Consider the following 24,877-nt stretch of genomic DNA (forward strand, 5'->3'; position numbering starts at 1 on the left):
TTACACTTTGAACATGTTTATTAAATGGCTGAAAGGACTTGCAAAGTGGCAAATGTCAGAGCTCAGCTGCAGAGAGCCTCTATGTTACCGGGAGTAGGGTAATTAACTTGTGGGCCTGCTGTTTTTGGAAAGCATTAAAATGACGTGTGGCATAGAATGTGACAAGAAGATAGATAAGCACGATTGTGACCATCCCCACAACAGAAGTGCCAGAGGTGTCAAAAGTAGGCTAAAAGTAAAAGAATAAATAAAATAAAATAAAATAAAAACAGTTTCCTTCCAACAAAGGTAGGCCTACCTTATCAGCATAACCAGCATACCTGTGTACTTGTCTTACGATCAGCTGAGTCTGGTTGGATCAAGTTTGCGGTGGGTTCTTGTAGGTTTTCAGTGTTTTTCAGTAACAGCACAGTCTATCCACCTCATTAGGTACAATGGAGTAAATGGTGTAACAGCTATGTAATATCTACACCATTGAGATGACATGAATTTACTTTTACATTTCCTCTTTTTGACACCTCTGAAAAGTGCAACATGCTCAACTAACAAAAACGCAACAAGAAAAAAAACATTCATCTTCCACTCACAGTTAGGCCTATCTATTTCAGTAATTGTGGGTGGTTCCATAAGACATTCTTGTGAATAATCACAGGCAGAAAATCATTGTGATATGTCAAGTGTTAATCTATTTCCACTCTCACTCATGTGTAACTTTTTGTAAGGAAAAAAAAGCAAATTGATGTGAGCAAATCAAACATTTTTGTAGAAAGCTAATCATGTCCTATAAAGCCCTCAGATAATCGTCAAATAGCCAAAATACTTGCCATGGTAGCATTGCGCAGTGCAGGTTAGTTGTCTTAGTGTGTGTGTCAATACAGTGTGATTTATCAGAGAAAAAAAAAGGGGGGGGGTTAAAGTTTTTAATTTTTACGTAAGCAACATCAGTGCAGCTGAATTGAATGCTATGAAATCCTTGCCCCGACTAGAGATTGGAGTCGTTTATAGCAGAGGTGGGGGTATTAAAGCCAGACAATTCGCATTCTGTGTGCCGTGTGTACATCTCTGAGGTGTGGCCTCACTGTGTGTGTGTGTGTGTGTGTGTGTGTGTGTGTGTGTGTGTGTGTGTGTGTGTGTGTGTGTGTGTGTGTGTGTGTGTGTGTGTGTGTGTGTGTGTGTGTGTGTGTCATGACTACTCAAGACCTTCGAGACCATCCATCATCCCGTTCCTCCTCCCTCTCCTCACAGCTCGTCGGTCTCCCCTTCGAAGGGAATGGCGTCCATGGCCTCCATGGGGATGGTGCTGGGCTCCTCGCCGCTGATCAGCCAGCCGATGGGGGTGCGGTTGAAGGAGGGTCGTGTGCTGATGTCCTGGTGGTACACCACCGGCTGCTCCACCTCCTCCTTTTCCTCCGCCTCCGGCAGCTGGAAGGTCAGCAGCTTGGAGGCCTTCTCGAAGCCACCAAAGGGAATGGCACTCCTGCCAACCGGAAGAAACATTTGGAAAACCGAAATTAGAATTAGAAGGGGAGTCGTCGAAGGGAATTGCACTCCTGCAATACAGAATCCGAATTAGAAACTAGAATTGGTATTGGAATAGGCAGGGGGAAACAAAAGGGCATGTTGTCCTGGTCCCAGGGAGAGAGGGGGCCCAGAATTGCGTATTTACTATGCATTAACCCCTTAGCGCTGCACTATGGCTCTCTGTAATGTCATAGCAATGTTGTTATGATGTGGTTAAGCATTTTCAGCAAGTGAATAGGGTCGCCGGCGACCCCTGCTGCAGTAAGAGGCTACGAGATGGAGATGCACTTTCAGATGTTTTTGACCTGGGCCCAGTCAAGGATGACAGCGGCCCTGGGAATGGGAATAGATGTTTTCTCAAAGCAATAGGAATGGAAGTTATAGCAAAGGACTTCAAGTATTGGCAAAGGACGCGCTCAACTTCTTGGAAAAACGAAAGTCTTTGGGTGCGAGATAAAAAGCGTCAACTTAAGGAAGAAAAATCCGCACTCACAAACTGCGTCTCATTATTTATTTATATTACCACCATGTCCAAAAAGCAAACGCGTTTCGGCTAACAAGCCTTCATCAGTGCGTGGTACTGCGAGTACCACGCACTGCGAGTACCACGCACTGCGAGTACCACGCACTGATGAAGGCTTGTCAGCCGAAACGCGTTTGCTTTTTGGACATGGTGGTAATATAAATAAATAATGAGACACAGTTTGTGAGTGCGGATTTTTCTTCCTTAAGTTATAGCAAAGGAATCACACTCCTGAAGTAGTCAGAATCAGAATTAGAAATTGGAATTGGGATCAGAATAAGAATGGATGGAATAGGAATGGATGATCTCTCAAAGCCTAAAGGGAATGGCACTCTTTTGCGACTGGAATCAGAAATTTGAATCAGAATGTGAGAATCAGAATTGTAATCGGGAACATGTTTATGGCCAACAGTACAAACAAGAACTCTGTGCACAATATTGCGTAAAAAAAGCTATAACAAAAAGAAACTAGAGAGCAATAAACCGTAGCAATATAAAAACATAAAGACATTAAATATTCATAAAAAACACACATAAATATCCATATGAACATTTGAGTCCAGACCTAATCCAAAATGACAAGAGAAATCTGACCTGTTGAAAGATTTGTATTTGGGCAGATCCACGTGAATGTGAGGGCCGGGCATGTGCATCTTCATGGTAGCCGTCAGATCCTCATTGCCCTTCATGGCCTTCTCCCATGGTGACATGTACATCTTCACATGCGCTGTTGCACTCTCACCTGCTTTGCCACCTGCGTCGCCATTTGTGTGAAACAAATCCTGAGTTACATTTTGTAACATTATTATGTTGTTATTGTTCTATAACATTATCATTATTCTATAACATTATTATTGACTCAGTGATTATGGATTATTAACCTGCAACTGAGCTGATAAGTATATAATGAGGAAGGAGTAAGCCGCAAAAGTGTTGCTAGATACCCAAAGAATATCAGCATGATAAAACTGTATACAATCAGACACACAGGTTAACAATAATCATGTAGTGAATGACTAACAACACACAAAGCGATGGGATATATACATGTGTATAAACACAGACACGCAGTCTGTCAAACAGGCAGACAGACTGACAGGAAGACAACGAGACAAACAGGCAGGGAGACAGACAGACAGGCAGACAGACAGACAGACAGATAAACCTAGAGGAAGACAGACATACACAGATTGGCACACACAAAGACAGACAGACAGATAAGCCAGAAGGAAGACAGACAGACAGACAGACAAACAGACAGACGATCAGCAGGCAGGCACACTGTAAAAAGAGATCTATAGGATTTACTCAATTTAATTGGTGTAACAATTTCCACAGTCCTAAATAGAGTATTACGTACCCCTACATATTCAGTTAAGATTAACCAATTCCAGAAGTTCTGTTATACTGACCACATCAAAGTAAAAAATACTGGTAAAAATGGGGTAACATTTACTCATTTCAGGTAGCTTTTTATCACCACTTGTTACTGTTAAAAATTGGTTAAAATTTACTCATTTCATGTAACTTTTTAATAACACCTATTACTGATAAAAATGGGTTAACGTTTACTCATCTCAGGTAGCTTTTTATCACCACTTGTTACTGTTAAAAATTGGTTAAAATTTACTCATTTCATGTAGCTTTTTATTAACACCTATTACTGATAAAAATGGGTTAACGTTTACTCATTTCATGTAGCCTTTTAGTATTACTGCTTATTTATCAATTGTTAATTATTCTGATTACTTTATTGCTGTGTTATTCTTATTCCTATTAACCAGAGGTGAAAAGAGTACTAAAATACTTAACTCTGAGTAAAATATTTTAGTACTCTTTTCACCTCTGGTTAATAAGAATAAGAAAAACAACAATAAAGTAATCAGAATAATTAGCCGACTCTGTTGAAATTGTACTCAATCACAAGTAAATGTACCATTGGAAGAATCTACTTAGGTAACAATCAGTGTTTTCTGCCTCTACTGTGTTGTGCAAACGTCCACCAGGGAAATTACAATTACAACAAACCTGTGCATATCAACCAAGATGTTTTATTTAAAGGGATATCGCCAACAGGAAAATGTGAAAAATGAGCAGATACACAATGTTTCAGTTTATCTCACAAAAAGTAAACAAACATAAACAACAGGACCATTTAATTCACGAGTTTGCCCTGGAGTATGGTAACCATAGGCAATAGGCATAATTCGATGTTAGCTGGCCTCTGTCCTGGACCCTGCGGAGATCATGCGGCACGAGATCCGCTTCCCACCCCATAAGTGTAGGGGACATGTAGCTGGGTGATCCAGTGAGATGAGGGAGTAGGGGAGGTGCTGGGACAATTAGGATAGCCTTTGCGCATGACAGGGGAAAGGAAGGATTTAAATTTACGTGAAGGCGGAAGCTAGACATGGCACGGTCAATAACTGTCAGACTTCCTCCAGAACTAGGTTTATATAAACAATATGTAGAATTTGTAGCAATTTTTGACAGAAATAGTCAAATTTTGTTCCGTTTTCACTTTGTTACTGATAAAGGCACATAAGTGTATACTGTTCTACCATTAAACTGCACACATAAAAAAGGATACCAGTTTCTTTTAAAAAAGGATATCAGTTCCAGTCCATTTGGTGTCCAGGACAACAGTTTCAAACAAACGGGCTGCTCTACTTTTCAAAGACTAAATCCAAGAATACTCAGAATTCGTTTACTCGTTGAGGAAGACATACAGCATTGAAACATCAGAGTCCAACCATACTGATAACATTGCAAAGATCTCCTACTCATTACAAAATCACTTGTTTAGTGGTAAATAGTTGGGATACGGGACAATTAACCGGTCAGGCCACTCAGAGAAACCATTAGCAATTACAGCATACTGTATACTGGAGAGGCCAGTAGAGCTGCGAACTGGCTCACAGAGACCGGAGGTGCTGTGGACGTTGGAGGCACGGTGGATGGTGGCAGGGATGACCCAGGTGCTGCTGGCACAGTTATGGCTGGCAGCATGGTGGGGAGTGGCACGGATGACCCAGGCGCTGCAGGCATGGGGATGGCTGGCGGCACGGATGACCCAAAAGGTGGATGGTGGCAGGGACAACCCAGAGCATGGCAGTATGGTGGAAAGAACTGCTGCACCGAGTGGAGGGACTTCAGGGATGGGCACAGTGAAGTCCTCAACCTTTTCATGATTGTCCTCCACTGATGACCCTTTTAACAACAACACGTACTGATTACTACATATGCGAGTGAAATAAAGTATGCCAAAAAATAGAAAAAAAAGATAATGGACAGAAAAACAACGTACAGTGCCTGCATTTTTATGCCCAGTATCTCCTCTCGTTCCTCTTCAGGACCATCATCTCAGGTGTGACCATAGAACACTGTCGCCTTCTTTCATCAGGCTGCCCTTCTCCCGCTCCTGGGTCTTCTCAATGTTGTCAGTTGTCACGCACCTGAACACAACCCTGTGACAAGATACACTATTAAGAATACTCATTGGTTAAACTTTTTTTTAAAAGGTACATTCTATGGTCTGTTTTGGTCATCTGTCTAGAGCTGAAAAAGTAAAGGGGTTGAGTTATTAGTAACAGTTGTGACCAATCCACAGTGTATTTGCCCTCTACACAGCTCTTGACAGCTTCACATAGAAGTTAAAGGGGTATGCCACTATTTTGGGGCTTATTACAGTTAAAATCGTTGGGCAGGGTTTATAAAGGTGGTAAAGTGTCTTATTTTTTCATGTTAAGCGTTGTCTTGCTTTAAGACAAGTTAAAAGAGGGAATATGTCGCTAAGCTAGTGAAAGTCAATGTATCCATGTAGCATGCTACAATGCTACACGGATACATTGACTTTCACTAGCTTAGCGACATATTCCCTCTTTTAACTTGTCTTAAAGCAAGACAACGCTTAACATGAAAAATAAGACACTTTACCACCTTTATAAACCCCAGCCAACGATTTTAACTGTAATAAGCCCCAAAATAGTGGCATACCCCTTTAAGTCATCAGACTGCTCACGCATTGTTGACTCAAACACACACACAGACTAGGGCTGCACGATTATGGAAAAAATCATAATCACGATTATTTTGGTCAAAATCATAATCACGATTATTAATCACGATTATTGATTTTTGCAGATTTTTTTTTGAAAATTATAACAAGATGAAATATAACCAAGAATGAATTACATACGGGATGAGCAAAATGAAATGAATTGTAATAAAACTTCAGTGGACAGATTTCTGGCCAGAAACACTAGCCTGTCAGTATGTTCTGGATTCAAGGACGCTCTCTAAAATAGGTCACTATTGCCACGATTAAATCACGATTAAAATCATGAGTTCGATTTCACTATTTTATCACGATTTTGATTATTTTTCGATTAATTGTGCAGCCCTAACACAGACAGTGCAGACCCTAAAGAGAGAAGACCTGCTGTCCTTTTTTTAAATAGAGACCCTAAAAAGAACCTACGGGAATAGGCTGTTTCAGAACATAGGAGTTTGTTTCAAGAAATTTAAGAACGACTGGACTGAGGCCACCATAAGGAATGAGCGATGCCCACTTCATATCTGAAGTTAACGTGACCATCCATTTGCTTATTTCAGAAATAACACCTGGCTAGTTTCTTTACAAATGTGCATACATGGTCCATTGTGCTCCAACAATGAGAGCGCAGCTTGATTATGTCACATCTGTATGCAAACAGTAAAGGGATCTATTGACCTCAAAGGTGCACCAGAGATTCTTTAAGTATATAGAGATATGCCAACATAATAGGTTTCTATGGGCACCTAACGCGACCAGGTTCCGGTCTGCCTAAAGGGGTGTGTCATAATGCTCCGACAATGAATAGAACAGTCCTTAGGTCTGCCTAGGTCTGCCTAAGGGGGGCCATAATAGAACCAGGAAACAATGGGCCAATGGAACCTCTCTCTCTCTACTCTCTCTGGGTGCACTGTGAAATGTATTTGGCAGTCTCTTTCCATAATTCATGCGGCCCAGTCATAAATCTTTTTCACCGATTCTTACCACCACCATCAAATTCAAATATTCTCTATGGACTGCGCAAATTGCAATATTAGTTATAATAGTAGGCCTACTAACTGTAAATATGAGTTTATTATTTAGTAAATATTCATGAAAAGATCAAATTAGGCACCACAGTTGCAAAATCTACTCACCCTACACAGTGCACAGTGCAACAAGGACAGCAAGCCTGAGTGAGTGAAAATGGCTATTCATAAACAAATAACATGACAGTGTTATGGCCTTTAAGTCTGTTTATTTTTCTGAAGTCGGCGACTTACCCTGTTCCAGAATGACTTCAGGACAACCATGCATATAAAAGATGCAACACCACTGCCTGAAACACATATTAATATGCTTTACTTGCCACACACCACATAGGCTGTAGCTTACATGAGAGGTAAGCAGTTACCGCCTTTTCTCAACTCCTGCAGTAGGCAGAAGCAGAACACCTTCATTATGCACAAAACATTGTGAATAATTTGACATGGATAAAGTTTAAGAAGTTGTACTTTTACACTCGATTCTTAAGTAAACATTTCTACCCCTTGCAATTGCTATCCGTTTTGAAGCATTTGTTTCACTTTTTTATACTAGTTATGAAAATATAGGCTACCGGTCTCTTTTCGTTGGACTGCCCTTCCTAATGTCAAACGTCATCACTTCGGTACAACTGAAGTGTGTGCGGACTGCGGAGACCAGCGAGAGAGAGAGAGAGAGAGAGAGAGAGAGAGAGAGAGAAGGGCTGTGCTTATGGAACCTGCGCGTGTCTGTTCATAGCGAGTCCTACGACTATGAAGCAACTATCAAACTATCGTTGTCAAAACTAACCCTGAGATTGAGTTTGCAATGTCCAAAAAAAAAAAACTGACTTCATCTTAGGTGATGTTGTGACCGTGGACCACTAGGCTACTCAGAATAACATAAGGGCGTGTTGGTCTACATAGGACTACTTACTATGATACATTTACAACAAACTAATCAATTTCTCCTCGCAATGTTAACGGGTTGATCCTTTGTTAGCGTTTATGCTCAGCAGGATTTATCATGTCTAGGGTAGCGTTGTTTAAAAAGTTATTTGATGATCGATTCCTCTCGCTACCCCTCTCCCTTCCCAGTAACACAGGCAGGCACCCGGCATGCACACACCGTCTGTCTCGCTCCCCATCTTCAAACTGTCATTCAAACTAAGAATGTCTACGATTATGATAATACAAAAAAGTCTTTAGTTGACTCGGCACGGAGGCATCCCAGAATGATGACTGTTTACGCACACTGCTTTAACAGTTGATATGAAGCATTTCATTGATTTGAAAACTTGGTGACCATAGGAATTTACACACAAATTTAAAACAACATTCAAAGAGGACGATTCGCGACGGGAACTGTTGAAAGACTTAGGCTACGATGAAGGATTCAGTGAGTGACCATTCAAAAATGTAGCCGTTCCATGTTGAATGGATTTATTGTGGAGAATGAAATAGTGAAGTAATGTGCCGTTCATAGTCTGTCTACGAGCACAGTCCTTTAGGTGCATGTAAGATTATCACACTACAGCCTTGTGTGAAAGCAAAAATGGAGGCTATCTTGTAGAATTTTCTCCTCCGTGCTTTCGCGTGATGCAGAGCATCAAGTGGCCGTGGTAGCGCAAACAGTGGATGGAACATTCAGCAACAAATTGTAGAACGACACACGAGGTCAGGTCACCACCAGCAGCCAGTCCCAGTCTGCGCGCCAAAACTACCCAACAAGGCAACATTTGAGAATGGAAAAAAAAACTCGGCTGCAGTGGGTTTCATTCTACAACATTTTGACATTGGTAGTGCTATCCGTTCATCTTGAACACAGCGCATAGGCTACTTGTTGCCTTTTCCAAACGAAGTTTGAACGGCAGCTTACATGGTCCATTGACCTGTCTGCCCAGTGCGTTGCTGATAGCAGCTGCCTAATAGTCACAGTCAGACAGTCATTACGAGCCAACTACAACTCCAGCGTGATTTAGTTTCCTTTTGATCATTGTTCATGTTTTGTATCCCATGTTTAATGCACGACTGGTCAGCTTACCTTCTGAATCTGTCCCGTCCATTGGAAGTTAACTTCATCCGCGGCGAGGCTCGCCACAGTCGCCGGTTGATTCTTCTTCAAATGAAGTCCCAGAAAGCAATGCGCATTTGCGGGCCTTAACCAATTTCAATAGGTAGTTTTGACAGAGACGGTTTGGATCATACTAGCCACTAGTATTAGTTACAGTGTTGGAATGTAAATTGGGTAAAGTTTAGTCATTTACAGGTAGTTTCGACACTAGCCATTAGTATTAGTTATAGCGTATGAATGCAAATTAGGTATAGTTTAGTCATTTCTCACCAGTACCAAGTCCTACTCCTTATTTATAGGTAGAGTGAGTATATTATACCCCTTGCATCAGAGTAACCTCAGCAACCTAATTTGTTGGGGTAAAAAATATCATTTTTTTGTCAGTGAAATGTACTGCCCCTCAAAATCATTTTTATCAGTGCAGGCATTCAGGCAGGCGGACAGAGAGACAAACCCAGCAGGAAGGCAGACAGACAGACATGCAGGTCGATCATCCAGCACCCACCGTGATCACCCCCGACTCCCAGTCCTCCCACTCCCATTCCCTTTATTCCTCCTCCACCTCCGCCGTGTCCGCCTGCTCCCCCGTGCCCGGCTCCTCCGACTCCGCCGTGTCCGCCTGCTCCCCCAGCTCCAGCCCCCTTGCCCCCGGCTCCTGGTTTGGGTGGGGGCACGGGTGCACTACCCCCGTGGCCTGCAGACCCCACCATCTGCCCGCTGACCAAGCACCCGCCAGCATCCACCATCTCACCCCCGATGCCCGGCACAAACTGCTGCAGGTTGTCCTGAGGGGGTAATTCCAAGAACATGGTTGTGAGGTGAACCTTGCTGAAATAACCTACACAGAGTGTTAAACCTGCCAACAGATAGCCAACAGGTGTCATTTAGGTAGGGAGGTGATTTTATATTTTCACATTTTTCATATTGTCAGATTTTTAGCATCAACGAATACATACGTACATGTTAGTACAACTCCCAGTGTCATTCCAAAGCACAACTGCAGCGTTTGCTTTCATCATAATTTGCATACAGTATATGACACTGAAGAGCATCAATGGTGTGTTGTGTGGTGTATGAAACGTATATCTCTCTGTCCCCCATCCTCTTCCTGTCATACTCGCGACTGTCCGGTCATCAATGAAAGACACAAAATCCTTTAAAATATTAGAAGAGTTACGTTGCAAAATGTATGTTTTGTTAAAAACGAAAGTTCGGGAGAAGCCTGATGAAATTTGACATGCCCTTATTACAACCTGCATTCTATTCTTCGCTCAACCGTCATTCGTCAGAGTTCAGCGCGAAAAGATAGGCACGCCTATTCACCCACCTGAATCTGATTCCCTGCTCAGCCATCATTCGGTGGAATTTCAGTGCACTGAAATGTGTAACACTCCTTAATTAACTACACAGCATTTATTCTCTGCACACCCGTCTCCAGTCAGAAATTAGCCTCCCTTTCGTCGCTGTTCGGTCAATTCATCAGGCGTCTTGCCCTAGCTTCCTCTCAAGTTCACCTTACTCCATTGCTCTCTGAACATCATCGGCACGGGGTGTCCACTTAGACATCGCACATATCTGCGGGCACAGATACCGCTCGAGCTCTCAGTGGCACCCCGTAGTACTCCCAAGCTCGAGAATGTCTACCGCATCGACATTTCTCAGCTGTGGCAGTACTTCAGCACCACGGCCAGCGATCTTGCCCAATACGCTGCATAATCCAACTATACCAGCTTCTCAAGTGCAGTGGTCTGCGCGGACCCCGTGAAGTACTTTGATGATCAAGAGCCGCACGATCTCAAGTAGTTCGTTCTCCAGCGAGAATGATGATGTATGCATACATGATTAATCCAAATTTCAGAGTGAATGAAATGACGTAAGCGCCATTTTTTTCAACTTTTGTATTTTATTATTGCAAATGTTCAGATGTCCAATCATCTGTATGGGAATTCTTGCCATTCGAATATTTTGAGAACATAATTTTTAAACCTATATAAATTCATTTTGAAATGCAATGCAATGCAATGGCCAATACAAAAATGACAATTTCCCAAAATGCTCCAAAATGATTTAGCAACAAAGATCTTCATACAGTATATAGTATTATTTTTTAATGTATATTTTTTATTTAACCTTTATTTAACCAGGAAAATAAAACCTGTTGAGATTAAAAATCTCTTTTACAAGGGTGTCCTGGCCAAGTGGCGGCACAAGTTACAAAGTTAAAATTCCAGTTGCGTTAAAAAAAACAAATCAAATGACACAGTAACAAATCAATTAAAACAGTTACAGACAAGTGAGTCAGTCTCAAGGGATTTCATCTTGGAATTAAAATCGCTCAGTGGAATCAGATCTAATAACTTCAAGTCCTTTTGTAAGTTGTTCCATGAGGTAGGCGCAGAAAACACAAAGGCCCTTTTCCCCTGCTCTGTACGAAAGCAAAGGACAGAGAGTAACAAATGGCCTTTGGAGCGCAGATCATAAGATTCAACGTTCCTCACTGAGATTAGGCTGCAGATGTAGGGTGGCAGTAGTCCAAGTATTGCCTTGTACGGTATATAAACGTATAGAATGAGTCTCCTGGTAGTCAGTGCAGGCCACTGAACTCTGGCATACATTTCACAGTGATGAGTTTGGGCCCTACAGTTGGTGATGAACCTCAGGGCACCATGATGCACAGAGTCAATCTTACTCAGACATTGAGCTGAAGCATTCATGTATGTGCTTACCATTGATTCGCTGGTGAAGACATTCGGGTTGTTCTCGTAGATGAACTCGGGCCTGCCGCACCGCGCCTGCCGCAGCTTAAACATCTGTGAGCCCTTGTTCTTCATGAGGGACAGCTCCTCCAGCATGATCTCTCTGGGCTGGCGCACCTTCGTACCCAGGTCAAACTCGGACGCATCCGGATCCTCCTCGTTTTCTATGGACAGAAAACAGAAGTGAAAAAGTGAAAGCCCATTGGGAAGCTCCAACTCCCATTGTCATTGTGACACAGCACTCCACAGCATACAACTGAGCACTGCACACTGCGCACAACGAAATTCCATTTATGCCTCACCCGTGCAAGGGGGCAGCCCTCAGTGGCGCCCCATGGGGAGCAGTGCGGTGGGACAGTACCATGCTCAGGGTACCTCAGTCATGGAGGAGGATGGGGGAGAGCACTGGTTGATTACTACCCCCACCAACCTGGCGGGTCGGGAGTCGAACCGGCAATCTCTGGGATGCAAGTCTGACGCCCTAACCGCTCACCCATGACTGCCCTCACTCTCTCACTCACAGTAATAAAAGACCAAATATACTGTATATACAGGTACAGTATAAAACAAGAACAGGCGTTCCCAAACTTTACCATGACACGGCCCCCTATATATCAGTGGATTACAGCCAAGGCCCCCCTGACACAGGCAATGCAAAACTACACACTACACTACTCTCATTGGAGTTGATGCATCTGAATCATTATTAATAATGTTAAAATACATATAATAATACCTGTATAGGCTTTATCCTTTATCTACAGGCTTTATCAGCACTGGTTATCCAGGGGATGCACAGAACCACCAGAGGCATATACTTAATATATATGACATAACACAACCACCATCAATAACAACATGATATACAGCTACAACAACAACATGAATAATGATTTATTTATGAAGCGTTTTGTACAGCGAAAATAAAATGCACTGACACAAAGAAACATTAAGAAAAATGTCATGAGATGTAAAACACTACACCTCTCAATGGATTTCGCATACATACAGCTGTTTAATATGTGTTCCTGTTTTAAAGAGGTGTGTCTATGATCCAGTGTGTCCTTGAATGCGTGCAGGGAAGGCGACAGGAGGGGACAAAGGGGTCAGGTGCCTGGGCCAAGGGAGTGCAGGGGCCCAGAGATGGGTTCTCATTTCATTGCATTGGGTGAGGGGGCCCTTTTAGCTGACTTTGTCCTGGACCCAGTCAAAGCTGTCAGCAGCCCTGGGTATATATATGCTTGATCTGCAACCCCACCCACAGAGGATACCTGCAATGCCTACACAGGCTGTCCTGACATACACTCGATACCTACGTAGACACCCAGAGACACACGTAGGCTGTATGTGGTATAATGTGGTTCATTTATCAGAGCACACGCACGGTTTAAAAATACACATGATGACATGCTGCCTCTCGTGTATCAGTCTGGGCCTGTCTGAAGCATAACCTGATGCAAAGGTACTCATCACGGCTAGATCCGGCTCTCAGTAGCATGGGTGGGCATGGGCGAGGATGACCCTTCAGTGGGCCCATTTATATAAATCAACCCCAATGTAATGTCATCGCAGCCCCACTCACTTTCAACCCCTATATGTGTCCTCTGTATTGCTCCTATTAGTTGTTTATTACTGTACATTACCTTCACATTGTGCACTTAGCTGTTTATGTCCTCTTTGTGAGACGCTTTGGATTAACGTGTCGGCTAACTGTAATGTCATGTGAAGTCCTATCATTTCATAGCAATAGCTATACAGCACAGTAGGTGAGGACTTATATATTGACAGGTTGCATGAAGGCAGCTGAAAACTGGATTTGTGAGATGAGATTTATAACAATGTAAGTAAGAAATGCAGTGTTAATTCAACACCTACAGAGTGCACTGGGGCCAAATACAACCAATGTGTTAACAAGGGTGTTAAATTGACCCTACAAGTCTTGAATCAACACTGCTGGGTTTTTTTTTACTGGGTAGAGCTTTCAGTTGTAATACAATACAATACAACCTGTATTTATACAGCACTATATCAATGATGTGTGTCTCCAATGTATGCCTCTAGCTTCCCTGGGGCTCTGCTGCCAGTACAGGGATCTGACACATCACAGCTGACCTGGCTCGCCACCGCTGCATGTGGGAAGTTGTCGGGGATTTTCCTATCAGCTCACGGCCTAACTAGTGTCTTTGTGAGCAAACGCGGTGCTTCCTTATCACCACCACACGCAGCAGGAAGAGGATCTTTTATTGACAAAAGAGGAAACTGGGGCACTAAATAGCAACTTCCTGTCAGAGTTTTCCCGTATGTAAATCTCTTTTGGTCTGGAGTCGTTTTTTTTTTTTTTTTTTTTTTTTAAGAAGAAGAAAGAGCATGCCATACTTTTTGATGCATAATGTAGTGCGACATTCTGTATAAGAAAACAAACAAACAGGCAAAAACATGTGAATGTCTTTTTGCTCTGGCTCTAACTATATTAAACACTGTTGCATGCCAGCCAGAATAAATGGCTACGTTGTATCATTGTTTTATGCAGTATGTTTTGCCTAATTTAATTATATACACACATCCCGTGAGTCAGTAGTATGTAAATGAGTTCATGATTCTCTGCCGTGTTGGCTATTGCATGTCAGAACTGGTTTTGTAATGAAAGGGCGAGGGCACATTGTGGGCATCGCAAGGGGGTAATTTTAAAAAGTACACAGTACAAAGCTGTGTTAGGCCATGTGCTGTCACAGCAGCGGAGTGAATGGGGGAGTATTTCTAAAAGATAAACACTACTTTGATTAAAAAGGTGCCCTTTCTGCAGCTTTTAAAATCCTGACAGCAGCATGCGCACGGACACACACAGGCACGCACGCACGCACGCACGCACGCACGCACGCACGCACGCACGCACGCACGCACGCACGCACGCACGCACGCACGCACGCACACACACAGGCTGCTACAGAAACTGCGGGAGTGATACAAAAATGTGTTAATTAATAGTTTGTCCCCCTTGGGGTCCTGGCGCAATTACATTGCAGTGAAGCAGGAATTTCATGACCGGATCACAGGGGGGCGGGGGTACTGGGGGAGGGTTACAATTGCAGCGATAATGATGACAGACAAAAAGACAGGCTGATTGCATTTCTACTCTCCAATTCTCGGGGATAAATGTTTGTCTATGTGACAGGCCTCAGATTCATTAGTCTGCGTTAAGCACAAACCAAGTGGAACTTCTATGACAAGAGGACTGAAATCCTGACAAAGTCTCAAATGAATAGAATAATTGGCCTAAAAATAGCTATTTCTCTCTCTCTCTCTCTCCTTCTTCTCTGTCTCTATTTTTCCTCCATCTCCAGGGTGTGACCTGACCAAGCCATCACCATGCCGACCAGCCCTTGTCCCAGCTGGCTGCCCGCTGGGATTGGCTCTAGGTCTCTAGCTAGATAAGATGTGACCACTTGTCCACCACACAGTGCGCAATGCTGGGAACAGAACGGTACAACTTGTGCTTGACATTATATTGTGGACTACACAGTAGGTAGTGCATACGTTTCTGTTAAAACATTTCTGACGCATGCTCGATGTCTGATTTTCATACACCACCAGACAGGTAGGGCCTCGGTACACTTGTCCTGTTTGTGCATAAGGAGTCTAAAGAGGGAGTTGTTGGTGATCAATCCATACGGGGAGGAGTAACATATAATTTTAGGCTGGCAAAGAACGAGTGGACATGATTTAATACACAGCCTCAGCAGTCTCCATAGCCATGTGTGCCAGCGCTGGACCGGTAATCTGGCACACAGGCCTTTCAATGATCAGGGACAGGTAGGACAATATTGGGCATTTTGTATTTCCTCACAAACTAGCTATGCTAAAACAGTGCCAGGCCCTTTTTGGTCCCAGTGTAGTCTGCTGTCATGGCAAAGCAGTATTCTATTGTTTTTCTCGTGTATGCAAGTGAACAGACTCGCTCCACCCCACTTGCCTCTAACTTATGCTCTTGAGTTGACCTTTCAAACGCCCACTTGTATGCTAATAAACACTTTGGGTCAAGTGTGTTTGTGAGTCAGTCGAGTCTGTGTTTTAAGAAGAGGCTCATCCACATGGAAGGCATTTTACCTGCCAAGCTGTAATTACTTTAATGACACAAACACAGAGAACCAAGTTTGGGAGGATGTTTGCAGCCACTGACCTTTGCAACAACTTAAATGGATGTAAATAGCAACATGAGTAATGGTGTGTTTATACTTGCAATTATACTGTATGCCTAAACAGAAAGTAGTCAGTGTAACAGAGTGAGCATTTGTTGCGGTATGTTTGTGCATGATTGAATTGAAAGCCCACTTGGAAAACTCCCCTTGCCATTGTGACAGTACTACACAGGACACTGTGCTCACTGCATGCAACAAAATTGCATTTATGCCTCTCGTGCAGAGGAGGAGCCTCAAACAGCACCCCAAGAGAGCAAGGATGGGGGGCGCTGTGGCGCAGCGCGCTAAGCCCCCCACATTTGGGCTTGCATGCCCGCGGTGATCCCGGTTCGAGTCCGGCCAGGGTCATTTCCCGATCCCACCCCGTCTCTCTGTCCCACTCGCTTCCTGTCACCATCTCAGACTGTCCTATCAAATAAAGGCATAAAAGCCCCTAAAAAAATATATATAAAAAAAAAAAAAAAAGAAAAAGAGAGCAAGGATGGTACCATGCTCAGGGTACCTGTCATGGAGGAGAATGAGGGAGAGCACTGGTTAATGGGCCGGGAATCGAGCCAGCAACCTTTGGGCTACAAGCCTGACACTCCAACCACCATGCCTTAGGGGAGGGGCTATGAGGCGACTGTACCATTCAGGGAAAATACCCGTAAGTACTGTGGGGTATTAGAGTGAACTATCACACATCAGTGGTGGACAAAGAAAAAGTAAAAGTAAAAAAAAGAAACACAGGTTGGGTTGAATTTGTGGTGGGTCCTTGATAGGTTTTTATCGCTTTTCAGTAATAACAAAGTCTAGCTCATTAAGTAGATAAAATGGAGGAAATGGTGTAACAGCTATGTAATATCATGTGCTACTGTTGTAATTACACCACGAAAGTACTTTTACTTTTACTTTGTCCACCACTGTCACACATGAGCACTCTGAATGCAATCTGAAAAGATTCCTTTTGTGGTGAGTAAAAGTATTTACTGTAGATTGTTGAGGGCATTCCTGAAAGTAGTCTTCAAGAACTCGGCCTAGCCCAGACTGTTTTTCTGATCCTACAATCCCAGACTGTGAGTACCAAAGAGGTTTGAGTTCAAGTGACACACTTCCTGCAAGATAATCTCTACTACTAGCACAACAGAGAGTAGTAGAAGGAAGTTGGCTTATTCATTCTGAATAAAAATGAAGCTGATTCCTTAAATGGACGTGGAGCCCCAAAGAAGTGGTATTCCTCTTGAGATATCCCTCTATGATGATTCCCATTCATCCAGGTCACTTTATTCAGGTGGGGAGTGTTATAGAGAAATAAAACTCTTTGTTTTTCCTCTTATATCATCAACCAAGCTCCTCAGTTGAGGAACAGATCCAATGTCTTTTGAGATTCAGGAACTCATGTTGCTTATACAACTAAACTCTTTGGACTCTTATACCTGTTGTGCTATGTATGTGTCTTGTCTGTTTTTTCCCTCCCTGCATATCTTTTATCCTGTCTGTTGAAATGTAAATGTCTGCTGCTGCCTTGGCCAGGGGTCACTTGAAGAAGAGATATCGATCTCAATATGATTTTGTTTCCCCTGGTTAGAGACAAAGATTAAAAAAAAAAAAAAAATGTGTGTAGGGCGTTTTTTTTGGTAGACAGTACCATTCTGGGAGAGGTGGGAGAGGTCGGTGATGATCCTAGAGGAGGGCTTTTTCCTCTTGTTGGGAGGAGCTGGGGTTCCGGAGAGAGGCATGTCGGGCTGGAGTCACACTGGGGGACCAAAACCAGAGAGAGACGGATTGAGTCTGTCATTATACATCTTCGAGTTTCAAAGCACACTCATCTCACAGTCACTCCACCCCGACTGAGAAAGCAAAAAGCCACTGGTATGCGACAGTTCAGACCAGTGGTTCTCAAAGTGAGTTGGCTCTTGTTTTAAAATGTAAGCTGCTGCCCCCTGCTGGCTAGTGTTGTTGAATGGAAGTTGGGGAAAGTGAAACCCGAGGCATTCAAGCTCTCGGATCCCATGCAGAAGAGAAGATAGTTACCACCACCACCCCTTCCTCCTTCCCCCTGCCCCCCATGCCACGCTAACTACACATCCCTTTGCCCTCACATTCCACGAATTCCCATGACATCCAGATGTCTACCAAATGTAAACATTAGGCTGCCGTGGTTTCTATAGCTTTGTTTGGGGTACTTGAAGGGACGTTGCCAACCAACGGCAGTGGCCCAATTAACTGCTTCTCTGCACTGTCGATTTCAGTTTCCATTCAGACAAGCCGGAACCAGTCATATGACTAAGCTATGTAATTACAGGGAATATTTTTCATCACATATCAATGTTTTCATGAATTCATGATGTGTAGAGTATTGACTTGTGAATTTATTAAACAGAACTAAAAATGTACTAACTGCAGTCCCATATGGTATAAATTTCACACCTAACCACCACTGCTGCCCTTAGTGTGTCCACATAAATGCTTTTCTTTACTGTACCACTGGGTTTTCCCAAAGCTGCTAGGCTCCTGTTAATGGCGTACATCTCCCTGCATTGACTTGACTGTAACACAATCTGCTGAAGCTATTTTTAAAGCCCCATTTTGAAGCAAGACCTTTTAGCGACAAATATGGCGTCACCAGCACACACACCCACACTTACACACACACATGCGGACACAGTACAGACACACACGCTCTGCTATGGTATGGTATACAGTACACTGACCCAACAGCATTTCACAGGTGCATAAACACATAGAGAGGAAACATGGAATAGCCCTCAAAGTAGTGAGCAGACGATTCTAGTGGTATCATGGCAACATGAGGGGTGGGGGGGGGGGGGGGGGGGGAGAGGAGTGTTGAACCCCCCCACTGGGCTCAAGTTGCCCCTCCACCACCACCACTATCCAGCCCAACCCTAGCAGGACGCCCCTGGCTCTACACAGCACACCATATCAAAACTGCAGCCGAGCAAAGGGGAGGGGAGGAGGGGGTGAGCACATTCTTTCCGGACATGGAGGGGGGGTGAAATTTATGAAGCAATATTAGGAGCACCTTCATCCTGCTGCTGCGTTAGAAAATTACACCGATTCGACTCGTCTGTTCAACTATAAGTTGACTGTTTCGTTTGTGTCGTTCGTAGATCAGAGATGAGAGAAGGTGTGTCTGTGTGATATGTTTCTATTTAAAAAGGGGGTAACGCGGATAAGTATGTGGCTAGTCCACACATTGCCAAACAACACATGCAGGTCTTGTTAGTAAGGAGGCAGAAAAAAAAATCATTCTTTGTCCCAATCGTACTCACCCAGATCTGGGAATCCTTAAACTCAGGCAGAGGTTCTTAAGTTACAACCAGGAGGACAAAAAAGCCAAAGCTTCAGAACAAGCTGAACCAAAGCTTTATAAAATCCCGGGGTGACTTTAACCCGTGTCTGGACCCAGATTGCGGGGAGCGTGATATCCAGAGAGTGGCGGGGGATGGACAGATCTTTGAGGGGAGGGGGGAGGAGGGGTACGGTGGGAAGTGGGGTGTAGGGTGTGAGGGCGGCAGTGGGGGGTTGAATATGTTCTGTAGGGCACAAAATGCTGATGGGGGTATCAAGGGGGCAATATCTTTCTTGCAGATGCTGGGTGGCCTATAAATAGGGCAGGGGGAGGCTAGAGAACGGCTGGGCAGGAGTCGTCACTGGATAGCCTTCAGGGTGGGAGTGTTGAGTATTTTGGCCTGGGGGGGGGCTCAGGAGGTTGGTTCGGTGTGCCGGATAGCCCACCGCCTTATATCATACCCCTGTTACTGCCTGGGGTGACTCAGGCCATAGCCAATGATCAGATTTTCACCTTTTGGTTTGTGAAGCAAGTGCTCGTCATTTAACAAAGCTGGACGATGAGTCATAACCTGACGGCGTTCCCTGACCGCTGGTGAAGCGCAGAGCTGTCAAAAGTGTATGAGTGTGTGTATGTGTATGTGTCTGTCTGTGTGTGTCTGTCTGTCTGTCTCTGCATGCCTGTGTGTGCATTTGTGTTGCCAATCTGCAGAATATATATATATATATATTTTAAATGGATCTGCAATCCTTGCCTGTGTGCCGATCCAAATAAAATCACTTAACTGTTTGTGGTGTGGGGTTAACCAGCTGAGGGGTTGTGAATGTGGGCTGTCGACACCTCTGGCCATTACATTCTCAAACTGGCCCTGAAAAGCAGGTCAGTGACATCATGGCTAGGGGAGTTCATCATCAGCTGGCTCAAGGAGTCCAGTCCCACCAATGAGCAAGGAGCTGAGGGAATGGAGCAGACCATGGACATATACAGCATGGCGATGGGAGAAAGATACACTATATTACCAAAAGTATTCGTAAACCTGCCTCGACTCACACATGAACTTGAGTGTCATCCTATTTCTTTTTTCAAAAAGACATATTTAGAGGCGATTGAGCCTTTGTTGATAGGAAAGTGGAGATTAAGTGAGTGGTAGAGAGAGAAATGGGGCAGGGTTGGGACATGACCCAGGCTGGACTCGAACCTGGGTCCGACTCCCCATGGGTATGCAATCCCAATGCCAACCCTATCCCAAAGCCTAGAAGCAATGACAAGAAGCTGACACACAATAAACATCTTCTTATTAATCAACTATCTTAAGAATGGAGGGGGCGAGGCTTTCTTTTGGCCATGTAGGGCCACTCCACTTATCAGTGACTGGACAGGTGATGACAGATAGACCAGCGAAAGGTGGCCCACATCATTACATTAGATTACACTCCATTACACATAGCTTGTATCCAAAGCGAACAAGTTATTTACAGGGTATGGTTGCCAAATGATTGTAATCCACACATTCCTTCCATAGCCCCTTAACACTCCACCACTGGAGTAGTGATGATTACTGAAAAACCTTTACTGCCATAGTACTACACCACTATGACAGAGCACAGGGCTTTTAGTAATACACAACTTGGTCATTGCCATTCTGGAAACAGGGACCGTTTCTTAAGGGTTTAAGGGGACTTTTGTGCATGATGGCTGAGTGCGCTATGTTAGGTTAAAACAACTTCATTTTGTGAGAGGGTTCAGAGCAAATTATTTTTTACCCTGGGACACTCAACCCCTTACAGTATATCTCTCATTAGGGGGGGTATGGGTCACTGGAGACAGGCGAGCTAAGGAACCACAAGAGATGTTTTAAGTCATGCTACAACCTTGTTGCAGCCCACACACACATTCCTACCCAAAGCCTTTTGTACCACCAGGTACATTGGTATAGGCTACAATACAGGTAAAAAAAAGAATCCTAATTGTCTAAAGGGTCCTGGCAGGTGCGAATTAAAGTGTTCTTCCTCTACCATCTTATGAATGGGGGCAAGACACAGTTTTGTCATCTGTCATGACAGGCTGAACCACAGTTGATAGACCAGCTAAGGAACCACAAGAGCCATGGTCATGTCACGCTACAAGACGGTTGTAAATCATCAGCTACACAAAAAGGAGATGGAGATGAAGATCGAGTTCCGTGTTCCTCCCAGGTGGGAAACTTGACCTGGTGGTTGCTAACGGTGACGTCAGCTTGTCAGGTTGGATTTACATCTCACATCACCCAAACACAGTGGTTCTCAACCTTTTTTGATCAAACTCCCCCTTGGCCGCATCACAAGCCTCCCAACGCCCCCTCGACGTCATCATAAGCCTGACAACGCCCCCCTTAGTATTACAAAATTAAATGGACTAATGCCCTTCAATGGAAACTGAGCACCGCCCCCTCTCAGTGTATTCCTTTTAACCCTCCCTAAAGATCCCTAACGCCCCCTGGGGGGCTGTACCGCCCCCGTTGAGAAACACTACCCTAACAGGAACCAAGCAGCCACTTTGATCTGATTCGGAGCCATGGGGCACCTAAGTCACGCCCTCTACTTCCAGGTTCATGGGGCAATAAGTTGCAAAAAATTGAATGGAAGTGAACGAGGCGAGTCGTAGTGGATTTGTGGTGCATAGGTGGAGGTCCAAGGTTTGGATTGGTGTCGAAAAACCACTCATTTCAAGCCCAGTAATTATTTTTTGACTCCCCATGCCCCATGAACCAGGAAGTAGAGGGCGTGACTTAGGTGCCCCATTGAGATGTACACATGTATACTTGGTTTGACTGTCAACCTTGGTTCCTCGTCCTGCACTTACTTTCCTGCGTTTACACCTGGTCGCACATTAAGAGTCACAGGGAATAGGAGTAAAGTGCCCCTGGCCAAAAAAAAAGTATATATATATTTCCGACCACTAAAATATTACCATTACCAGATAAAAATAGGCCTTCAGTATTTTACCTGGTATGTTAGGCTGAGGCTCCTTGGGAAAGGTGGTGGAGATGGGAGAGGTGGACTGATGAACGTGAACTCTGTATCATAAATAAATAAAAAACGCTCTAACTTTCCAACTACTTTGCCCTGAAGGTAGAAAGCTTACAGACAAGCTGTGATAAATTTGGTTAGTTTATCACAACTCAAATAACAGAACAGTTAAAAAAACAGAAGCTTTGTGCTGCTACAATATTTATCATTAGACTTTCTCATCATAGCACTCTGCTGTCCCATGCTTAGCATTATGATAACATTACATCTACAGGAATGCATACATTCCTCCATTCATACAAGCACACATACATGTGCTTTGAAGGCCTGAATGAGAGACACTGGCCTATAAAGCCAGGGGTTCTCAGAGTGAGGTCCATGGGGTCCCTGGGGGTTTGTGATGAATTGACAAAGAGGTCAAAAGTGTGTCACGAATAAAACGGATGAAAATGTTACAGTTGTGTGGATTTAAGCAGATCTCTGACATTTGTAGTGTGATTATAAAGGGTCCTTGACAAAATGTGTACTCCATTAGGACCCCTGCCGGGGGAACCTACTATAGATCATTGTGATTAGACAAATTAGTCAATATACCCTGAATAATTATGTGTTATTCATTAGTTATTCTCCTTTCTCCTATGTGTTCTATATTGTAGTGATATTTCATAACATTTTTTACATTAATTACCAGATGGATAGCCACCCAAGATCATATTACAGCCTATTTAAAATATTTCACACTCGTATTAGTTCTTCTAATTCAGATGTATAGGTTGCTATCAATGACACACGACAGCTGAAATAAATGACATGAAACAGCTATTGAACAAAATACATGAACTTTAATTGGAAATGTTTATCAATAATCATTGCAGGGTGTTCAGAGACACGGTGTAGATGGATGATTGTCAATGAAATGTACCCTGTGACCATGATGTACGATGGTAGTCATCAGTCACCAAAGAGCCAGAAAGCGAAAAAGGCCACGGCCAAGATCAGACCAATGAGCTTGTCTCTGCAGCCGTGGCTGTATTGGGAGTTGACCCTTGCCCATGCCCTTCGCTTGGCCTCTTCTATGTCATTCTCCATTTGCCTTGGCGTCTCCCTTCGCCTGATCGCCATCTCCCTTCGCTTGACCTCTTCCAAATCTTTCCGGATTTGCGCCTTCATCATGCCAAAAAGTAGTTTGTGCCATTTTTTCCTGTTCTTTTCCCTGTTACGCCTGGTCCACGAGTCATCGCTGATGACCTCCTTGGATGTCAGGGGCTGAGTGTGGTCTTCCTGCCTGGGAGGGAGGGAGCTGAGGTTCTGCAGAGCCGCCTCCTTCGCCCTGCGGCTCCTTTGGATGTTCCTGATTGTCTCCTGCCTGGCCTCCTCCTTCGCTTGCTGGCACCGGTAGTCCTCCAGGCAGACTCTCTCCCTCCTCTGCGCTTCCTTCCTGTGTATCGCCCTCTCCTCTGTGCTCATGGGCACACCACATTTGCTGTCCATGTCGGGTTTGGCTCTAAAGAGGCCGTTAAGCCACTGTACCAGGGCCCTTGTCTTCTTTTTCTGATTTTCAGGTTTTTTGCCATTATGCTGAGAGGTTTCTGTCTCGATTCCTGAGTGGTCCTTGGTCTTGTTTCTCCATCTCTTGAAGCCCTTGGTGGCAGCAGGTTTGCCCTCCCCTTGCCCCTGCTCGTCCACCTCAGGCTTGCAAGCAGAGCAAAGAAGGCACGCCATGAAAAATAATTTCCATCCCGCCCTCTTCCGAGGCTTCGGACCATCCTCCTCTCCCCCTCCTTCTCCCTCCATCACGGGCTTCCAAGCCCACGTCTATCTTCTCTCTTCAATTTAACAATAATCTGGATAAAACATAGCACAAAGAGATTATCAGATGGAGAAATTACAGAGCAGTTAGTTTAACCTTAATCTTGGGACCACCATGATACTATTATTAAGGACATAGAAATAAGCTTTAATACTGTAGCCTTGTTGTTATATTATAACATTGTAAATACCCTGTTCTGTAGTGGACCTCTGCAAAATCATATATTTAGCCTACAATAGTAGGCCTACACATTATAAATGAATGATATATAGGCCTAGAAAGATGTAGAAAAAATAGCCTATTAAACTCTAACTTCAGAGCATGTTAATGAGACAATGTGCATGTGTGCATGATTGGAAAGCACTTTGAGTCAACATTGTGCAATAGCCTAAAGGGCCTAGGCCTATTTTGATTGATTTTGATTAAACTTGAAGGCCATGTCAACACTAGCCTTTTAACAAAACAACTTAGGCCTAACTACTCAAAGCTAGTACAGTGAATAGCAAAATATTTGAAATGTTTAATGTTATGTTAAAATAATAGACATCTTACCACAATATAACGTTGTCGTCGCTCTCCAACAAGTGTCTGTAGAATGAATCTGAAAGGTTGCAGGTTTTGCGGAACGTTAATGACATATTC

The 24,877-nt window shown here is 43.7% G+C and overlaps 2 protein-coding genes across 2 annotated transcripts; both read right to left on the bottom strand.

Moving 5' to 3' along the window:
• Positions 1-19,583, bottom strand: myoz1a (myozenin 1a). The gene is made up of 6 exons (XM_063192166.1): positions 19,398-19,583; positions 17,753-17,860; positions 11,900-12,093; positions 9,679-9,958; positions 2,639-2,798; positions 1-1,477 (listed from the first exon to the last, which is right to left on the bottom strand). The coding sequence occupies exons 2-6, from the start codon at positions 17,841-17,843 to the stop codon at positions 1,240-1,242; spliced, it is 963 nt and encodes a 320-aa protein (XP_063048236.1). The 5' UTR covers positions 17,844-17,860; positions 19,398-19,583; the 3' UTR covers positions 1-1,239.
• A 3,664-nt stretch (positions 19,584-23,247) lies between these two features.
• LOC134441032 (uncharacterized) lies at positions 23,248-24,877 on the bottom strand. The gene is made up of 2 exons (XM_063191228.1): positions 24,788-24,877; positions 23,248-24,269 (listed from the first exon to the last, which is right to left on the bottom strand). Exon 2 carries the CDS (start codon positions 24,217-24,219, stop codon positions 23,377-23,379), a length of 843 nt encoding a protein of 280 aa, XP_063047298.1. The 5' UTR covers positions 24,220-24,269; positions 24,788-24,877; the 3' UTR covers positions 23,248-23,376.

The sequence above is a fragment of the Engraulis encrasicolus genome, chromosome 24, assembly GCF_034702125.1.
Source record: "Engraulis encrasicolus isolate BLACKSEA-1 chromosome 24, IST_EnEncr_1.0, whole genome shotgun sequence".
Taxonomy (NCBI): domain Eukaryota; kingdom Metazoa; phylum Chordata; class Actinopteri; order Clupeiformes; family Engraulidae; genus Engraulis; species Engraulis encrasicolus.

Excerpts from the sequence above, each read along its gene's own strand:
- myoz1a (XM_063192166.1), bottom strand. The coding sequence starts at position 17,843 with ATGCCTCTCTCCGGAACCCCAGCTCCTCCCAACAAGAGGAAAAAGCCC. Across the intron at positions 2,799-9,678 it reads GGGAGTCGGGGGTGATCACG|GTGGCAAAGCAGGTGAGAGT; the intron begins GTGGGTGCTGGA and ends ATGGCGACGCAG. Across the intron at positions 1,478-2,638 it reads AAATACAAATCTTTCAACAG|GAGTGCCATTCCCTTTGGTG; the intron begins GTCAGATTTCTC and ends TCCGGTTGGCAG.
- LOC134441032 (XM_063191228.1), bottom strand. The coding sequence starts at position 24,219 with ATGGAGGGAGAAGGAGGGGGAGAGGAGGATGGTCCGAAGCCTCGGAAG.